Below are 13486 nucleotides of genomic sequence, written 5' to 3' on the forward strand. Positions count from 1 at the left end.
CTAATTGCATTAACGTCAGCAGTTATCGCGAAATGCATTCTACCGAATTGCTTTCTTTTGGTAAATTAGTTCCGTGGAAATCTTCCATTACCAAGCCAGCCTATTTTGACTTAATCAGGATGAGAAAATAAATGCCTTCGCTTTACGTTTGCTCCAGTATTTGCGACATGCCTACAATAATCATGTTGCTGCGCTTACTGAAAGGCCTCGTGAGGGAGTGCAACCAATCAAGCTGCATTGATACAGATTTTATCCTGCCATGTCTCGGTGTTCCACGTTGCACCTCAACCCACGGAACAATTGAGGAGGCTCGCGTCACTTGTCTATCAACGATGCGAACCTCTTCGAGTATTCCTGCGACTGCTGTGCCGTCATGGACGCCATCCCTTATCGACACTTCCCGATATACGGCCGGACTCCACTTTTTCAAGAGCCGTTAAATGCCAAGAATCTGCCTTACCAGCATACTTTGCCCCGGCTGACCTTCCACGTATGCCCCCAGGGGTAATGTCCAAAATACCGGTACGTCTATCTATTCCAGGAATTTCTAAAAAATCGCGAATACCTACCGGCGGCCTCAGACATTTAACACTTGAATATATGTCCAAAGAATATGACTCCTCGGTGAGCGTGTATACAGACGGATCGGTCTCGACGTATGCGTCTGGTGCGGCTTTCGTCGTGCCTGCTCATCAAGTCATTCGACGGTTCCGTCTGTATAACAAGACGACTACAACATCTACGGAACTAGTGGCAATCAGAGAGGCCGTTCCATACATTTCGCGACAGCCTCCTCAAATATGGACAGTCTTCAGTGACGGAAAATCGGCTCTGCAACTACTTAGAGTGGTGTTGAAAGAAAGCGCTTGCAGAGTGTTGGCTCTTCAAACTGCTGAGCTCTACACTATAGCGCAAGAAAACGGCCACCACATCATATTTCAGTGGATTACCAGTCACTGTGGTAAACAGGGCAACGAACTGGGCTACGCCGAAGCGAAAAAAGCACTTGAAGAACAAGAGTCACTACTTTCAATTCCTTTTTCAAGAGCGGACGCCAACTGCCTCCTCTCCAGTGTCGTCCGAAAATTTACAGCAAGCCACTGGACAATCCGGATAATCGCCCCAGACGACTCCAGAGATTGGAGCCTACCATGAATTTTAGGCTACCACCAAAAATTCAACGCAGCTGCGCCAGTCTTCTGCACAGACTAAGGCTGGGGGTAGCGTTTACGCGGATGCGTGCACCTCATGCGACGCACCGAGTCTCCACACTGTGAGGTGTGCAATCTGACTGAGACTATAAGTCATGTGCTTTGTGACTGCCCTAAGCACGTGGAAGAGCGTGAAAAGTTGGACAACGACCTTACGCGTCTCGACAGCGCACCGTAGTCGGAGGACGTTATTTTAGGCCCTTGGCCAGACACTCAATCGAGTTTCAAGGCCATCCAGGCATTACTGCACTTTTTAAAAATTACGGGCCTGGATTGCGGGCTTTGAGCATGCCAAATAGCTTACCGTATGTTCTACATCTTCCTTCTATCGCCATCGTCACCCATCATGCGCCTCTTTCTTCCCTCTTTCTTTCCCTCTTCCCCTTCCCCCAACGCCGAGTAGCTGGCTAGAGGAATGCACCTCAGGTCGACCTCTCTGCATTTCGTATCTATAAACTTCTCTCTCTCTCTCTCTGCCATCCCCACCTTCCTTATACACCCGCACACTTATGTGGTAAGTAAACTCTGTGCCCATGCTTCACGATTTTATTTATAATAAAGAGCACGTTTTTGCTTGGATAAACGCGCTGTTATTCACAGGGACAAAAGCTGATGAAGCATACACCACAGAGAGAGCCAACTAGCAACTAACATGTACCACTTAAATCTCCGCTCGCATTTAGGACGGGAGCACGTCTCACATGCTGTCTCATAGTTCCATGCCTTTTCTGTGTGGCTCCCGAACGTATGATATTGGTTTCGTATCAACTGCACATACTTTCGGTATGCAAAAAGCAGAAATAATGTGTAGTAATGAGGATGTTCCAGAGAGCCACTTCGATAAAACATTTCTTTCAGTTCAGTCGTCCGCTTTTTTGGCACCTGCGTTCCCATGCCTTTACCGTCGTCAAGGACCACGTCAACGTCTATTATTTTTCAGCGTCGACTGCGAAGAGGAGTTTCAGCGCATGTCTATTAAAGCGAAAGCTTTGCTGACCGCGAACTTGCGATTTCGTCGTGGCGGTGCTACGAGGAGGCACATGACGTCACAACGGGCGCCTCGCCGCGGATATTTCTCTCTCTCTCGTTCCCTAGTCACTACCGCGCATGCGCCACTAGTAGCACCGAGCCAAAGGTGTTCCGCCGCTGTCCAGCGCCGCGCCTTTCCGGCGCCGCCGTTTGATATGACGTCACAGCGCGTTCCTCGTCGTTGCGCTCGCCTCCGCTCGCTTTGCCAGCTGCTTCGCATGCCTGACAACATGTCGGAGGATTGAAAAGTAGAGCTCGCGTGTGAGACAAGAAGAAGTATTTTAATGATTGGAAAATGTAGAGAGGTAGGCCGGATAATGGAGCATCTGGCCTGCTACTCTACATAAGGGAGGGGGAAGAGGGGAAGAAAAGGGGTCACAATGAGGAATGATAATGGGAAGAACGAGGTGAATGACACATTACACAACTGGTATCACAGGCGTGAGTCCAGGCCCGTGTCACCTAGAAAACGTGAAAGTGCACGCATTGTCTCTGTCGTCTACCAACTCTGTGGCCACGCGCCTAGCAAGAGGTCCTCCGACAGTGACAACAACATATTTGGAGTCGGGCGAGCGGGCCAGGCGAGAAGTATGTACCTCATGATAGCTGTGAGAATCACTCGGGGCCTCGCCACGGTGAACTTCAGCCCTCCACCCTCGGCCTGGGCCTCTGGCTGCACCGGGCGCTAGGAAACCCAGCTGCCTCGTCTCACTTAACAGGCCCTCCCTCCCCCTCTCCCGGCACCTTCAGTCACCGACGAGGCAACCTTCGGAGGCCTACCGACGCGCACTGCTCCTCAACCATCGCCATTGAGCCTTTCCTCGACACCAGTTAGCTTTGACATGGCATTACAGGCCCCGAACCCTTTTGGCGCACTCAGACTGGACGTTGATAGTCTGAGTGTCAACAGTTGATACAGACTATGCCACCAGTGATAGCGCTATGGATTTCACCGTGAAACGCCGAGGCACCACGAGGAACTCCAAGCTTCCAGGCTCCCAGTGACCCAAACGTCTAGAAAGAGCGAAGCCATAGTTACCCAGGCATGCTTCCACTTCATCACCAAATCTCCCTGCCACGGACTACTTTTTCCTAGGAGGCGATGCTTCTGTCAACGAACCAGACTTCCTGAGGTCCTGCTGCCGCCAACGTCGGATGCCTATAATAATAGTCTGCCGGCCCAAAAAACCAGTCAACCTTAAAGTAATTTGCCTTCTCCATGCACATAGAGCCATTGAGCACAAGCTGAGCACACTTTCGACAGCTCAAATATTCCATGTGGGTCTCTTCGAACACTCAAATTTACTCGCAGTTCATATAGTGTCACACTGGTTGGACGCAGAACTTCTCAGTCTTCAGGAAATGAACATACAAATTTGCATCGTACGATTTCTTGTGTATGAATATTACAAGCTGGCAACATAGGAGTAGTGCACGGCATACAAAACAACCCTCCAGCTGAGCTTCCAGATAATGTCTATTCCTCCGAATCGGAAGTTCTCTGCGTTCTACCAATCGGCAAGACAAACTGTGCACTTCATATTTAATGAACCTTCACTTCCACTCACAGTTCGCGTCCTTACCGTAATATTGCCGGTCTATCCACACAATCCATGAACTGTTATCTGTGCTACATGACACCATTGCGGCCACAAAGGGGACATCTATCCAAACTTCGCCACATCAAAGTGCGACGCGTCTGATGTACAGAATAATCATGATCACATTTTACCTGTGCACTCATGCGGAAATTGTAAAGGCACCGACATGACGACAGACTCCGCATACCCATCCCATAAACAAATTCAAATTACACTAGTGAGAAGACATTAAACATATGCTCGAATTGGGTACGAATCACCGAAACCTTCGATGACCACCGCACATGCTGTTTCTTCTGAGAAATATTTTCCAGTTCTCAGTCAGAAAGCCACTCCATCAAAGTACTGCTTCACCAAGCCAAGGAAGACAAAATTCTCACATCACAATCACCTGAAATTGGCATGAGCGTTAGTTTTAGAAATTACGCACTGCAATTTGAAAAGTGAGCTCTAAATGGGGGCGTGCGCCCGACAAGCATACCGCAGGCCGCCAGAGTGCGCCACTGCCCGCGACTGGAGGTGCCGCTCAAAGAGTAGCCGGCCAAGAGAAGCGCCAGCCGAAGCCGGTAGCAAATCCGCAAATACAAACAGTAAACGTGCTGAACGAAAGTGAAACGCAGGTCAAGTCAGGGTGAAACATTGTAGCGGGCAATAAGCTTCTGCCTAGTCGATGCGCGTTTACAATTGCTTCGTAGGCCTGATAACACTTCCTTGTATTTTATTTCATACTACTGACCCCCATCTCTCCCTTCTTTCAGGTGCTGCATGTGCGGTAGCTTCAATACATGCTGTCGGGGTAGCATTGCCACTTATTGCATTGGCTTAAAACTAATTCTTCGGGATATCAATAGCACCTATATTGTGATCCACAAGTTACCAATTATTTCAAAGGCGCGTAGCAGCAGTGACTGACTGATTAATTGGTTGAGCGATTCAGCTATAGATTGCCTGTCACTTTTAACATTTAGGATAGGTTTCAATAAATCAACTGGCTTTACGAGAGCAGCAGTTCTATTGGTGCTTAGATCTGATCCGCAGTACACATTTGATGATCCGAATGTTATAAATTATTTTAAAGCAAGTAGCATTAATGACTGACTGATAAATTGATTGATTAATCAATTTGTCAACTGCCTATCACGTCTGCCATTTCTGATTTGTTTTATGAGAATCACTAGATTCATCAGTCAATCAATAGTAAAATGGTTCGAGATCAACTTTTACCAGCTGGGAGTCTTTAACGCCCGCCTTTCATATCTTATTTCCATGTCGCCCGCATCATGTTATCGCCGATTGCATTGCACAGATCGGGCTGCGGGGTTCTCTTAAGACGGTGTTCTTACCAGGGTAGCTTTTGCCCAAAGCCTCCTCCACCCCATTCATGGGAAATAACGTGTTTATTGTACTGTATTGCAAATAAACAAAGTCACCTGAATTGCGGCTATGGACACCAGTGTCGAAACGACTGTCTGGTCGCAAGCGCTCTCGTCGGTCACCAAGTGGACCAGGGAGACGCCAAGCGGCTCGAGCACCTGGTGAGATTTGCGGATGGAGCGGGCGAACACGTCGAAGTGCATCATCTGCCGCGCCATGCCCTTCCACTGGCAGCCCAAGCCGGTGAACACGAACCACAGCGGCCGCTTCTCGAGCGGCGCCTCCTGGACCACCTTGACGACCTCTTTCTCGGACTGGTCCACCGGAACTATCGCGAAGCCGCGGTAAGGGAACCTCTTGACGCTTGGCTGTCCGACCCGGTTCAGGAGTGCGTACGCGGAATCCGGGTATGGTCCATCCGCGTCCATCCGGTCGAGCGTTGCCTGCGAATGCGTGCAAGTTATGGTAGACAGAAACGTGGTGCCCTCAAGTAATGTTTCTATGAGGCGAAAGTTCCTCTGAGTCTTAGTTTTAGATAAGAGTCAGTTCTAAAACGAATAAAAAAAGTACAACCCCACTATCGACGTCGTGGTCCATACACCTTCATTTGCCAAAACTCACACATTAAAATATGGTCTGATTCGATGCCCAGATTACGTAAAATGAGTTTTCCTCGCTCTCCCAAAGTGCAGTGCCAGAGTACATGTTTTAGGTGGATTTAAGATGCGAACAAGTAGGACGAGCGCTAGCGTAGCTACAACGGGCTAGGTCGAACGTAAATAAGTATAGTACGCTTGGCAATTGCAGAAGCTTGGGTTCAAAACGCGGATAGCTCCAGGACTGCAATGTGGATCTGGAAACAAATTTTATGAAGACTGTCACAGCATATGATCGCAGCTAAATAAACAGGATTGAGCAGATAGGCACTAAATATACTGTTCCAACACACAGAAAACGCCGCATTTTTATTTGCGGTATATTTTGGGTTTCAACGCACGTAATTTTCCTTCCTGTGAGTCCCAATCGCCGTACTTGCGAAGCGCTTTCGACATTTTTGCGCTGCTACCAACGATGTCTCTACGACACGGAATAAAGTCAGTATAGCGGTCATGGTTGTCAACAACGCAATACCGCCGAAGTATGTTTTCTCTTGTATACATGGGTTGCCAGTGGTGAGATTCAGCTAGTGACACCTCGGCTATTCCGTTTCTCTATATTTACAACCAAACGTAGAGAAATAAACAACGATAAAATGAATAAACAAAGAAATGAAAACAATTAAAGAACGGTTGACCCGTCTTTCAAACGAATCAGACATAACACAAAAGTGAAACGTGTATTAATTCTAATGTTTCAGTGGCAGCTTGCTTAGAAATTAACAAAGTTAATAAATATGCGCCGCTTTTCGATAACTGTTGCTTTGCTCGAAAAGCAAAGTAACCAGTGCCATAGCAAACGTGCGAGTCATGTCCTGTCACGCAGCGTAAACCGAACCTTGGTGGCCACCAGGCGGCGCTGTAAGTGCACTCGACGCGACGGTGAGCGCGTACTTGGCGAAACTGCGAGTTCGAAGTTCTGGCGGCATTGCACGCTAGCGCTCATTCATTTGTTCACGGGTTAGTAGGCGCGCGTTCGGCGAGTACGCTCATCGAGGGGCATCTCTGCAGGGCTGAAGGCGAGCACGCGGTCTAAAGTGAGCGGCCCGACGGGCGCACCATTTTCCTTCGCCTCTCAGTTCCAAAGGGTACTAGCGATGCCCCCCACCCCCTCCTTCTCCCTTCCGCGGGTGGCACCTTTTTGTTGCGAGTATATATGGTCGATAAAACTACCACCCTTACTTCGTATAACTGTCTAATAATTTGCCATCGCAATCTATCCTTCGCCTTTCGTGCGAAACTGCGACTTTTTTCGAGTGTCCCTCTTACAGCTGCCACTGCGCTAAATGAATGGATGGATGGATGTTGTGGGAGTCCCCTTCGGAACGGGGAGGTGGGTTGCGCCACCAAGCTCTTGCCTAATGTCCTACCTAGGTTAAACAATTAAAAAAAAAGAGAGACTATGAACTATCACACCCAAATTTTCTGATCCCCTATTTCGAACGGTGCTTTTGTACGTCTCCGTTTTTTGTCGTTTCCCTACTTTTCTTCCACCAATCCTCCAATCGCGTCTTACTAATGCCTATTGCGGTCATGTTTACTTTTCCACTGCTCTCGCTGAACCCAAGGGCTTCAAGGAGGCCAGTGGTGACCAAAAAAATGGCAAAAAAGAGCCATCTCATGGGTATGCAAGGAAATTCGCGTTATGATTACGGGACATACGTACTGCGCATCGATTCTTCCGTGGCGCCCGGCACAAAGCACTTTCGTGTTATAAAATGATAATGAAACTTAGAAACATAACACCTCAACAAATATAGTAATCCATTCTTCCGTGGCGCCCGGCACAAAGCACTTTCGTGTTATAAAATGATAATGAAACTTAGAAACATAACACCTCAACAAATACAGTGATTCATTCCCTTTTTAGTTATCATTTACTTGCGCAACAGTCATACTAGTTGTACACACTTCAGTTCAAGGTCTGTGCACAGTACACATCGCAAGTTCTTCGCCTCATACATAGCTGTACAGCACTATACTTACTACAAACTATAATTGAACTCTGTGTCCAGCAAAAAGTCATTTGAGACTCACCGGCCCCATGTATCGCCAGTTTATCTGCAGTTGGCGCTCTTACACCCGTTAAACACGTACGGTTAGGGACGCACTCAACTCACCTTCAGGGACTGCTCAGTCCTTCCGGCGAGGAGAACGAGCCTCTGAATCTGAGGCTTCTCGCGGGCAATGCTGTCCACGTGTGGCCCGGTTCTGGCTTCCAGGATCGCGTGCGCGTTGGCACCTCCGAAGCCGAACGAGTCGATGCCTACGGGACCACCCGGGAAACGCATGTGCTCGTCGACGACACGGATGCTGCCGTCGTGAAGGGACGGTATGTTGGCATTGGGATTCTTGAAGTGCAGGTTGGCCGCGATCATGCCAGTCTCCATGGTCAGGATAACTTTTGCCACCGAGGGCACACCTGAAACAGGTGACGCCGATCGCATAGGAGACCCTTATTGCTTATACAATGCGTGTATAGAGAAGGGAAGCGCAGTCGTGTGTGGCAGTGAATTATGTGACGTGGTAAACTTAGGGCAATAATTCGTTGGCATAAGATGTGGCCAGCTAGCACGACAGGTGTAGTAGGAGGTCGCTGGCAGAAGCCTTCGTCCTGCAGCCAACATAAATGACGGTGAAGATTATAAAAAAAAACGCAGTTTCTTCCGAGATTCGAAGCACCGATTGCGATAGCAAATTAGCCGTCAGCCCCACGAAGTAAGGATAGTAGTTTTATCGGTCGTATAAACTTGTAAACGTAGGCGTGCTAACTGAATAAATTAATGGGCACAGTGTCACTCGCGCACAAGCTCGCTCGATCTCACCCGCGAAAACTCGCTGTCAAAGCGCTGCAACAGCAGCGAGTGAACGTGCCTTCGTGCAGCCGCTCGCATCAACGCCAACTAAGTCGCGAGAACACAGCGCAGCGCGGACTCTGTATTCGTCGCACATAGCTTTCGAGATACAGTGGCCAGGCCGGGGCGGGCGCGGCTGCCCGGGCCGCCTGGAGTAGAAGGCGCGTTCCTCCTGGCGCGCTTCGTCCTCGCTTTCCTCCCTTGCGTGGGCGAGATCGACCTGCGACTGCCGGCACACACTCGCACGTTTTCACTCGCACATACGGCACACGGCGCTTGTGACGGTCTTATCGCCCTTGTACTTCATATAGAGCCTCACGGCGACGGGGACGATAGAAATGCGCCTGGAATGTCCATACGATTGCTATCGCAATAATAATCACGTTCACTTGAGGAGCCTTCATGCTACGATTGAGCACGCCGCAGAGTGTGCTGGTAAAGGGAAAAGACAGTTCACTCATAAAGGCTGCTCGGGACATGCATATGAGCACACTAAGTATAAACGCACCAGGTTAGGCGCGCTGTGAGTGCCCGGAAGAATATTCCTGATTTTGACGAGACTGAGGAGAGTGCGGCAAGATATGCAAACGTTCATGTATAAGCATCTACCGCGGAAAATGAAGGACAGTAGAGAAAAATGGCCAGGCTTAGCTTGGTTAAGCCAAGAATGCGTTGCATATTGCGCGAGTTGGGGCCCCGCTTTTCCTCCGGCTGTCGTGACGTCACGTCACGTGGTTGCGCTAAAGGTCAATGGTGGCTGCCCGGCCGCGCCCACGGGCTGAACTGAGTGATTGCAATATGCAACGCGTAAAAATAGAAGCAACTTAATAACAATCATAGCAAACTTAAAAGAGAATAGACCCACATATGAGACGCGCAGCAATGAACGATGGCTCATACCCTCAATGGTGGCTGCCCGGCCGCGCCCAAGGGCTGAACTGAGTGATTGCAATATGCAACGCATAAAAGACAATACATTAGTGCTTTCCGTCCTCCCTACACTCCTTGCAATTGATATTTAAATTTTGGAAGATATTTTCACTTTCGATACATCAGGCAATCTTTCCATCCAAAAGCCGTTAATGCTAATGAGAAATAAAGGGCCCAAAAACTAAACGGTCTCTGCCTTATTTTACTGAAATAGTACCGGCCGACGAAGAGGGAGGTCACGCAGGATGCGCAGTAATACGTCTTCCTCCAGTAAAACTTTCCCCCCCGAAACATCTACTCATATTCCGAGAAACACCCAATTCTTCGCCGATCCCCCGCGGTAGATGTGTGCCATTTGTGCAGAGGAATAACAACAACAACCGCATGCGTTCTCGTGCAGGCGTAGGTGCAAATTTCATGCTATGGATTGAACGTTTAGCAAACATTTAGAGAAGTCTTTATAATGGAGAAAGAAACTTCGGTAACAACGACAGTGCCTAAAAGGAAAATGTACGTTTATTTTGCATCCTAGGCACACACACACGAATCTGGAAGCTGAGTTGTATAATACATGCTTGCGTGTCTGGCATACTCAGCGCACCTCCGAGTTTTAGGCTGAATGATAGCACCAATTTGAAAATTTATATTTTTCGCTGGCCTCGTCGTCTCTAAACTTTTGCACGCACAGTTACGCCTATATGTATGCGCCTGCGCTCTTACAATTATTCTTGCCATCCCGCACTCACTGGTGCTCTCGCTGGTTATTCTAATATATCATTGGTTAAATCGTTTTAACATTTTCCTTTAACCCTTGGCTGGAGCCATTTTTAGTGACGTAAGAATAACTGTCAATATCCAATATTAAGTAGGCGTGTTTCAATGTGCAAATCTTCGTCAGTTCATGTGTTCGCAAATTGTGTGTGATGTGATAACTTTATTTGGAATCCGGCCATCGGTAGGTCCGCGCCACGGGCCGCCTAGATGGCCACTGGGAGCTGCTGCTCCCGTGCGGCCTCCATGGCTCGCTGGGCGGCCCAAAGTGGGTCTTGGAGTTCTTAGCTGAGCAGCACGGCCGACCACCGCGCCCGTACATTTTCCGGGGATACTGTCATTTTTTCTTTATATATTTCACATCCCCACAACATGTGTTGAAGGGTGGCTCTAGCAGTCTTGCATAGCTTGCACACATTGCTCTCGTATATATCGGGGTAGAAAATTTTTAGTTGCACGGGACTCGTATACATTTCTGTTTGTAATCACCTCCAAGTAACGGACTCAGCTCTGTTCACTTCAGTGTGAGGCGGTGGTAACACTCGCCTCCAATTTTGATAGAATTTAGTAATATCGCTAAATCTTGTTAATGTATCTTTTTCTGTCCGGATCTCCTCCTCCACGTTCTCCTGACCGATGGAACTGACTCTTTGCTCAGCTCGGCGAGTAAGATCTCGAGCTTCGCGGTGTGCTACCTCGTTGAGGTTGATTGCGGCAATGCCTGGAGTCGTATGCGCTTGGAATCATAGCAATTGCCTGCCGTTCTTCTCTGCGTTGGAGAATTTTGCTTCATTGACTCTGATGATGTTCCATGCCTCAGGAGAGATCCTACCTTTTGCACAATTTCTAATGGCCGCTTGAGAATCGCTAATGATGTACTGAGCATTCGCGGAGACCAATGCTAGTGCAATGGCTACCTCCTCAGCTGTCTCGGAATGTTGGTATTAACTGATACGCTTGTAAGGGGTTTTTGGGTGTGATCTACGATTACTGCTACATAGCTATTTCTGTGTGGGTATTCAGCCGCGCCTACGAAGGTTGCTGTGTCGTCTGACCCAAAGCTTCGGATCATTTTCTCTGCTCTACTCCTGCGTCTGCCGTCGTTGTAACCTGGATGCATGTTCTTGGGTATATTTGGTATTAGGAGTTTTTCACGAATTTCTATCGTTATCCTCCTCTTTTCCCCTGATAGAATGTGGTAATTCATTCCTAGTTTGCTTAGTATATGGCGTCCCATTTTGGTTTTCGTTAGTCGTTCTGCTTGAGATGTTTGTTGTGCTTCTATTAGTTCGTCCAGTGTTGTCGAGTCCTAACTTTAGCAACAGATCCGTACTCGTACAGATGGGAATCCCTACTTCTAGTTTGTATGCCTTTTTCACCAGGTTGTTATTTTAGTCTTTTCAGCTGCAAATCAATTGTGGAAGGCTGCTATGTATGTGGTATGACTGATTACGAACGATTGTATCAGCCGTATGATACTTTCTTCCTTCATACCCTGGTGCTTGTTAGTAATTCGTGTGATTATTAAGTTACCTTTGAGTCTAACTTCTTTATGATTTCCGTATTTTTGCCTTTGTTCTCGTTTACTAGACCCAGCAACTTCAGCTGGTTGACTATTGGGATATTCAGCCCGTTCTTGGTGTGTAGCTTGATTTTCTCATGAGCTTTGTTTCTGTCGTATCATTTGAGAGGCCTGCCGCTTGGGGGCGGTACTTTGCGGCTTGATTAATTTCTAAGATCTATTGAATGTTCGCGCTCTGCACCCGTTTTCATTGCCTTTCAGTGTCTTTTACTACTTCGTTTTGTTTTTACCTTTTCATGTTACCACTCCTGCTGTGGCTCATATTCGGGCCACCGGATGTACAAATAAATAAATAAATAAATAAACAAATAAATAAATAAATAAATAAATAAATAAATAAATAAATAAATAAAATACATACAAATATCTCAGAAAAAAACCCTATCTAGATTTGTACACAGAGTTGAATACCGAATATTTTCTCATACTGTGGAAGTAGGAAACAACACCAAAGAAGATAAGGTGAATGATTCGCATCTAAAACGCTGGTAATTAGGTTCACAGTTTCCGGTCGCTCAGTGTATAATTAGCATGGAGCTCGTCAGTGAGCGACAGAGGTAAGGGTTCTGCAGGCTGTTTTGCAATGATTTGCATCTGTTACTGCCGCGAAATAAGCACGTAGTACATGCTGTAGGGATTGTACCAAGCCAAGTGAAATTTTCGGCGAATTCGAATATCCAGAATTATCAAATCATACATTCTCATATCGAATGTGCACAGAATAGAGGTGACTATTCAATTCGCGTTCGAAACACTGAGTTTTCAGTGCCAGCGCAATATAAATATACAAAGTCTCTATTTAATTAACAGTATCAATAACAATGGCACATGCACAGTGCACATTTGAAAGTATGTCATAGTGTGATTTATCGGCCTTTTTCACGCAAAATAATGTGACAGCATTTTTGAAAATGTTTCGGTACTGTCTGTATATGTGACTATATTGTTAGGGAAGCAGTTTCATGGGGCTATTGAGTGAAGGAAGAAGTAATTAGTTCGCTGTTGAAATGCGGCAGAAAATGCATTCTAAACGATAGGGCTGACTACCGCGAGCGCACGTCCTTAGGGGTAGGTAGGTATAACAATCTACCTTGATTGTGCATAATAACGGAAAGCATGAAGTAGGCGTAACCGCGATATGAGACGACGTGATTCAAGCAATGGTAAGCCAAACATGAGTTTTAACCGAGCGATTCAGTATTAAGAAATCGGAAGTCATAAATTTGGTCGCGCGTTTTCTAATCTCTTCCCGACCGGAAGTGAGGTAAGCTTGTCCAGCGACATATGCTTCCACCATGTTAGCATTTTGAGCCAACCAGAGATGCCGAGTCTGTCGACATGGCAAAATTGGGTAGTTTCCAACAAAACAAAAAAAAAAGAAACCGGCCAGAGAAATTCGCCTAGCTGCGCGGACAGGTAAATGGAGATGGCTGCAAGAGCGGAGTGATAGATGGGGCAGACATGTGTTTCCCGAATG

At 47.3% G+C, this 13486-nt stretch overlaps 1 protein-coding gene across 1 annotated transcript in view; it reads right to left on the reverse strand.

Annotated features, from left to right (window-relative positions):
- Window positions 1-13486, reverse strand: part of LOC135921635 (fatty acid synthase-like) — a 144874-nt gene that overhangs the window by 117698 nt on the left and 13690 nt on the right. Inside the window, exons 6-7 of the mRNA XM_065455913.1 lie at window positions 7992-8293; window positions 5272-5658 (exon numbers count right to left, since the gene is read on the reverse strand). Coding sequence (XP_065311985.1) covers window positions 5272-5658; window positions 7992-8293 — 689 coding nt within the window. The remainder of the gene's footprint in view (window positions 1-5271; window positions 5659-7991; window positions 8294-13486) is intronic.

This window comes from Dermacentor albipictus, chromosome 8, assembly GCF_038994185.2.
Source record: "Dermacentor albipictus isolate Rhodes 1998 colony chromosome 8, USDA_Dalb.pri_finalv2, whole genome shotgun sequence".
In the NCBI taxonomy this organism is placed as follows: Eukaryota; Metazoa; Arthropoda; class Arachnida; order Ixodida; family Ixodidae; genus Dermacentor; species Dermacentor albipictus.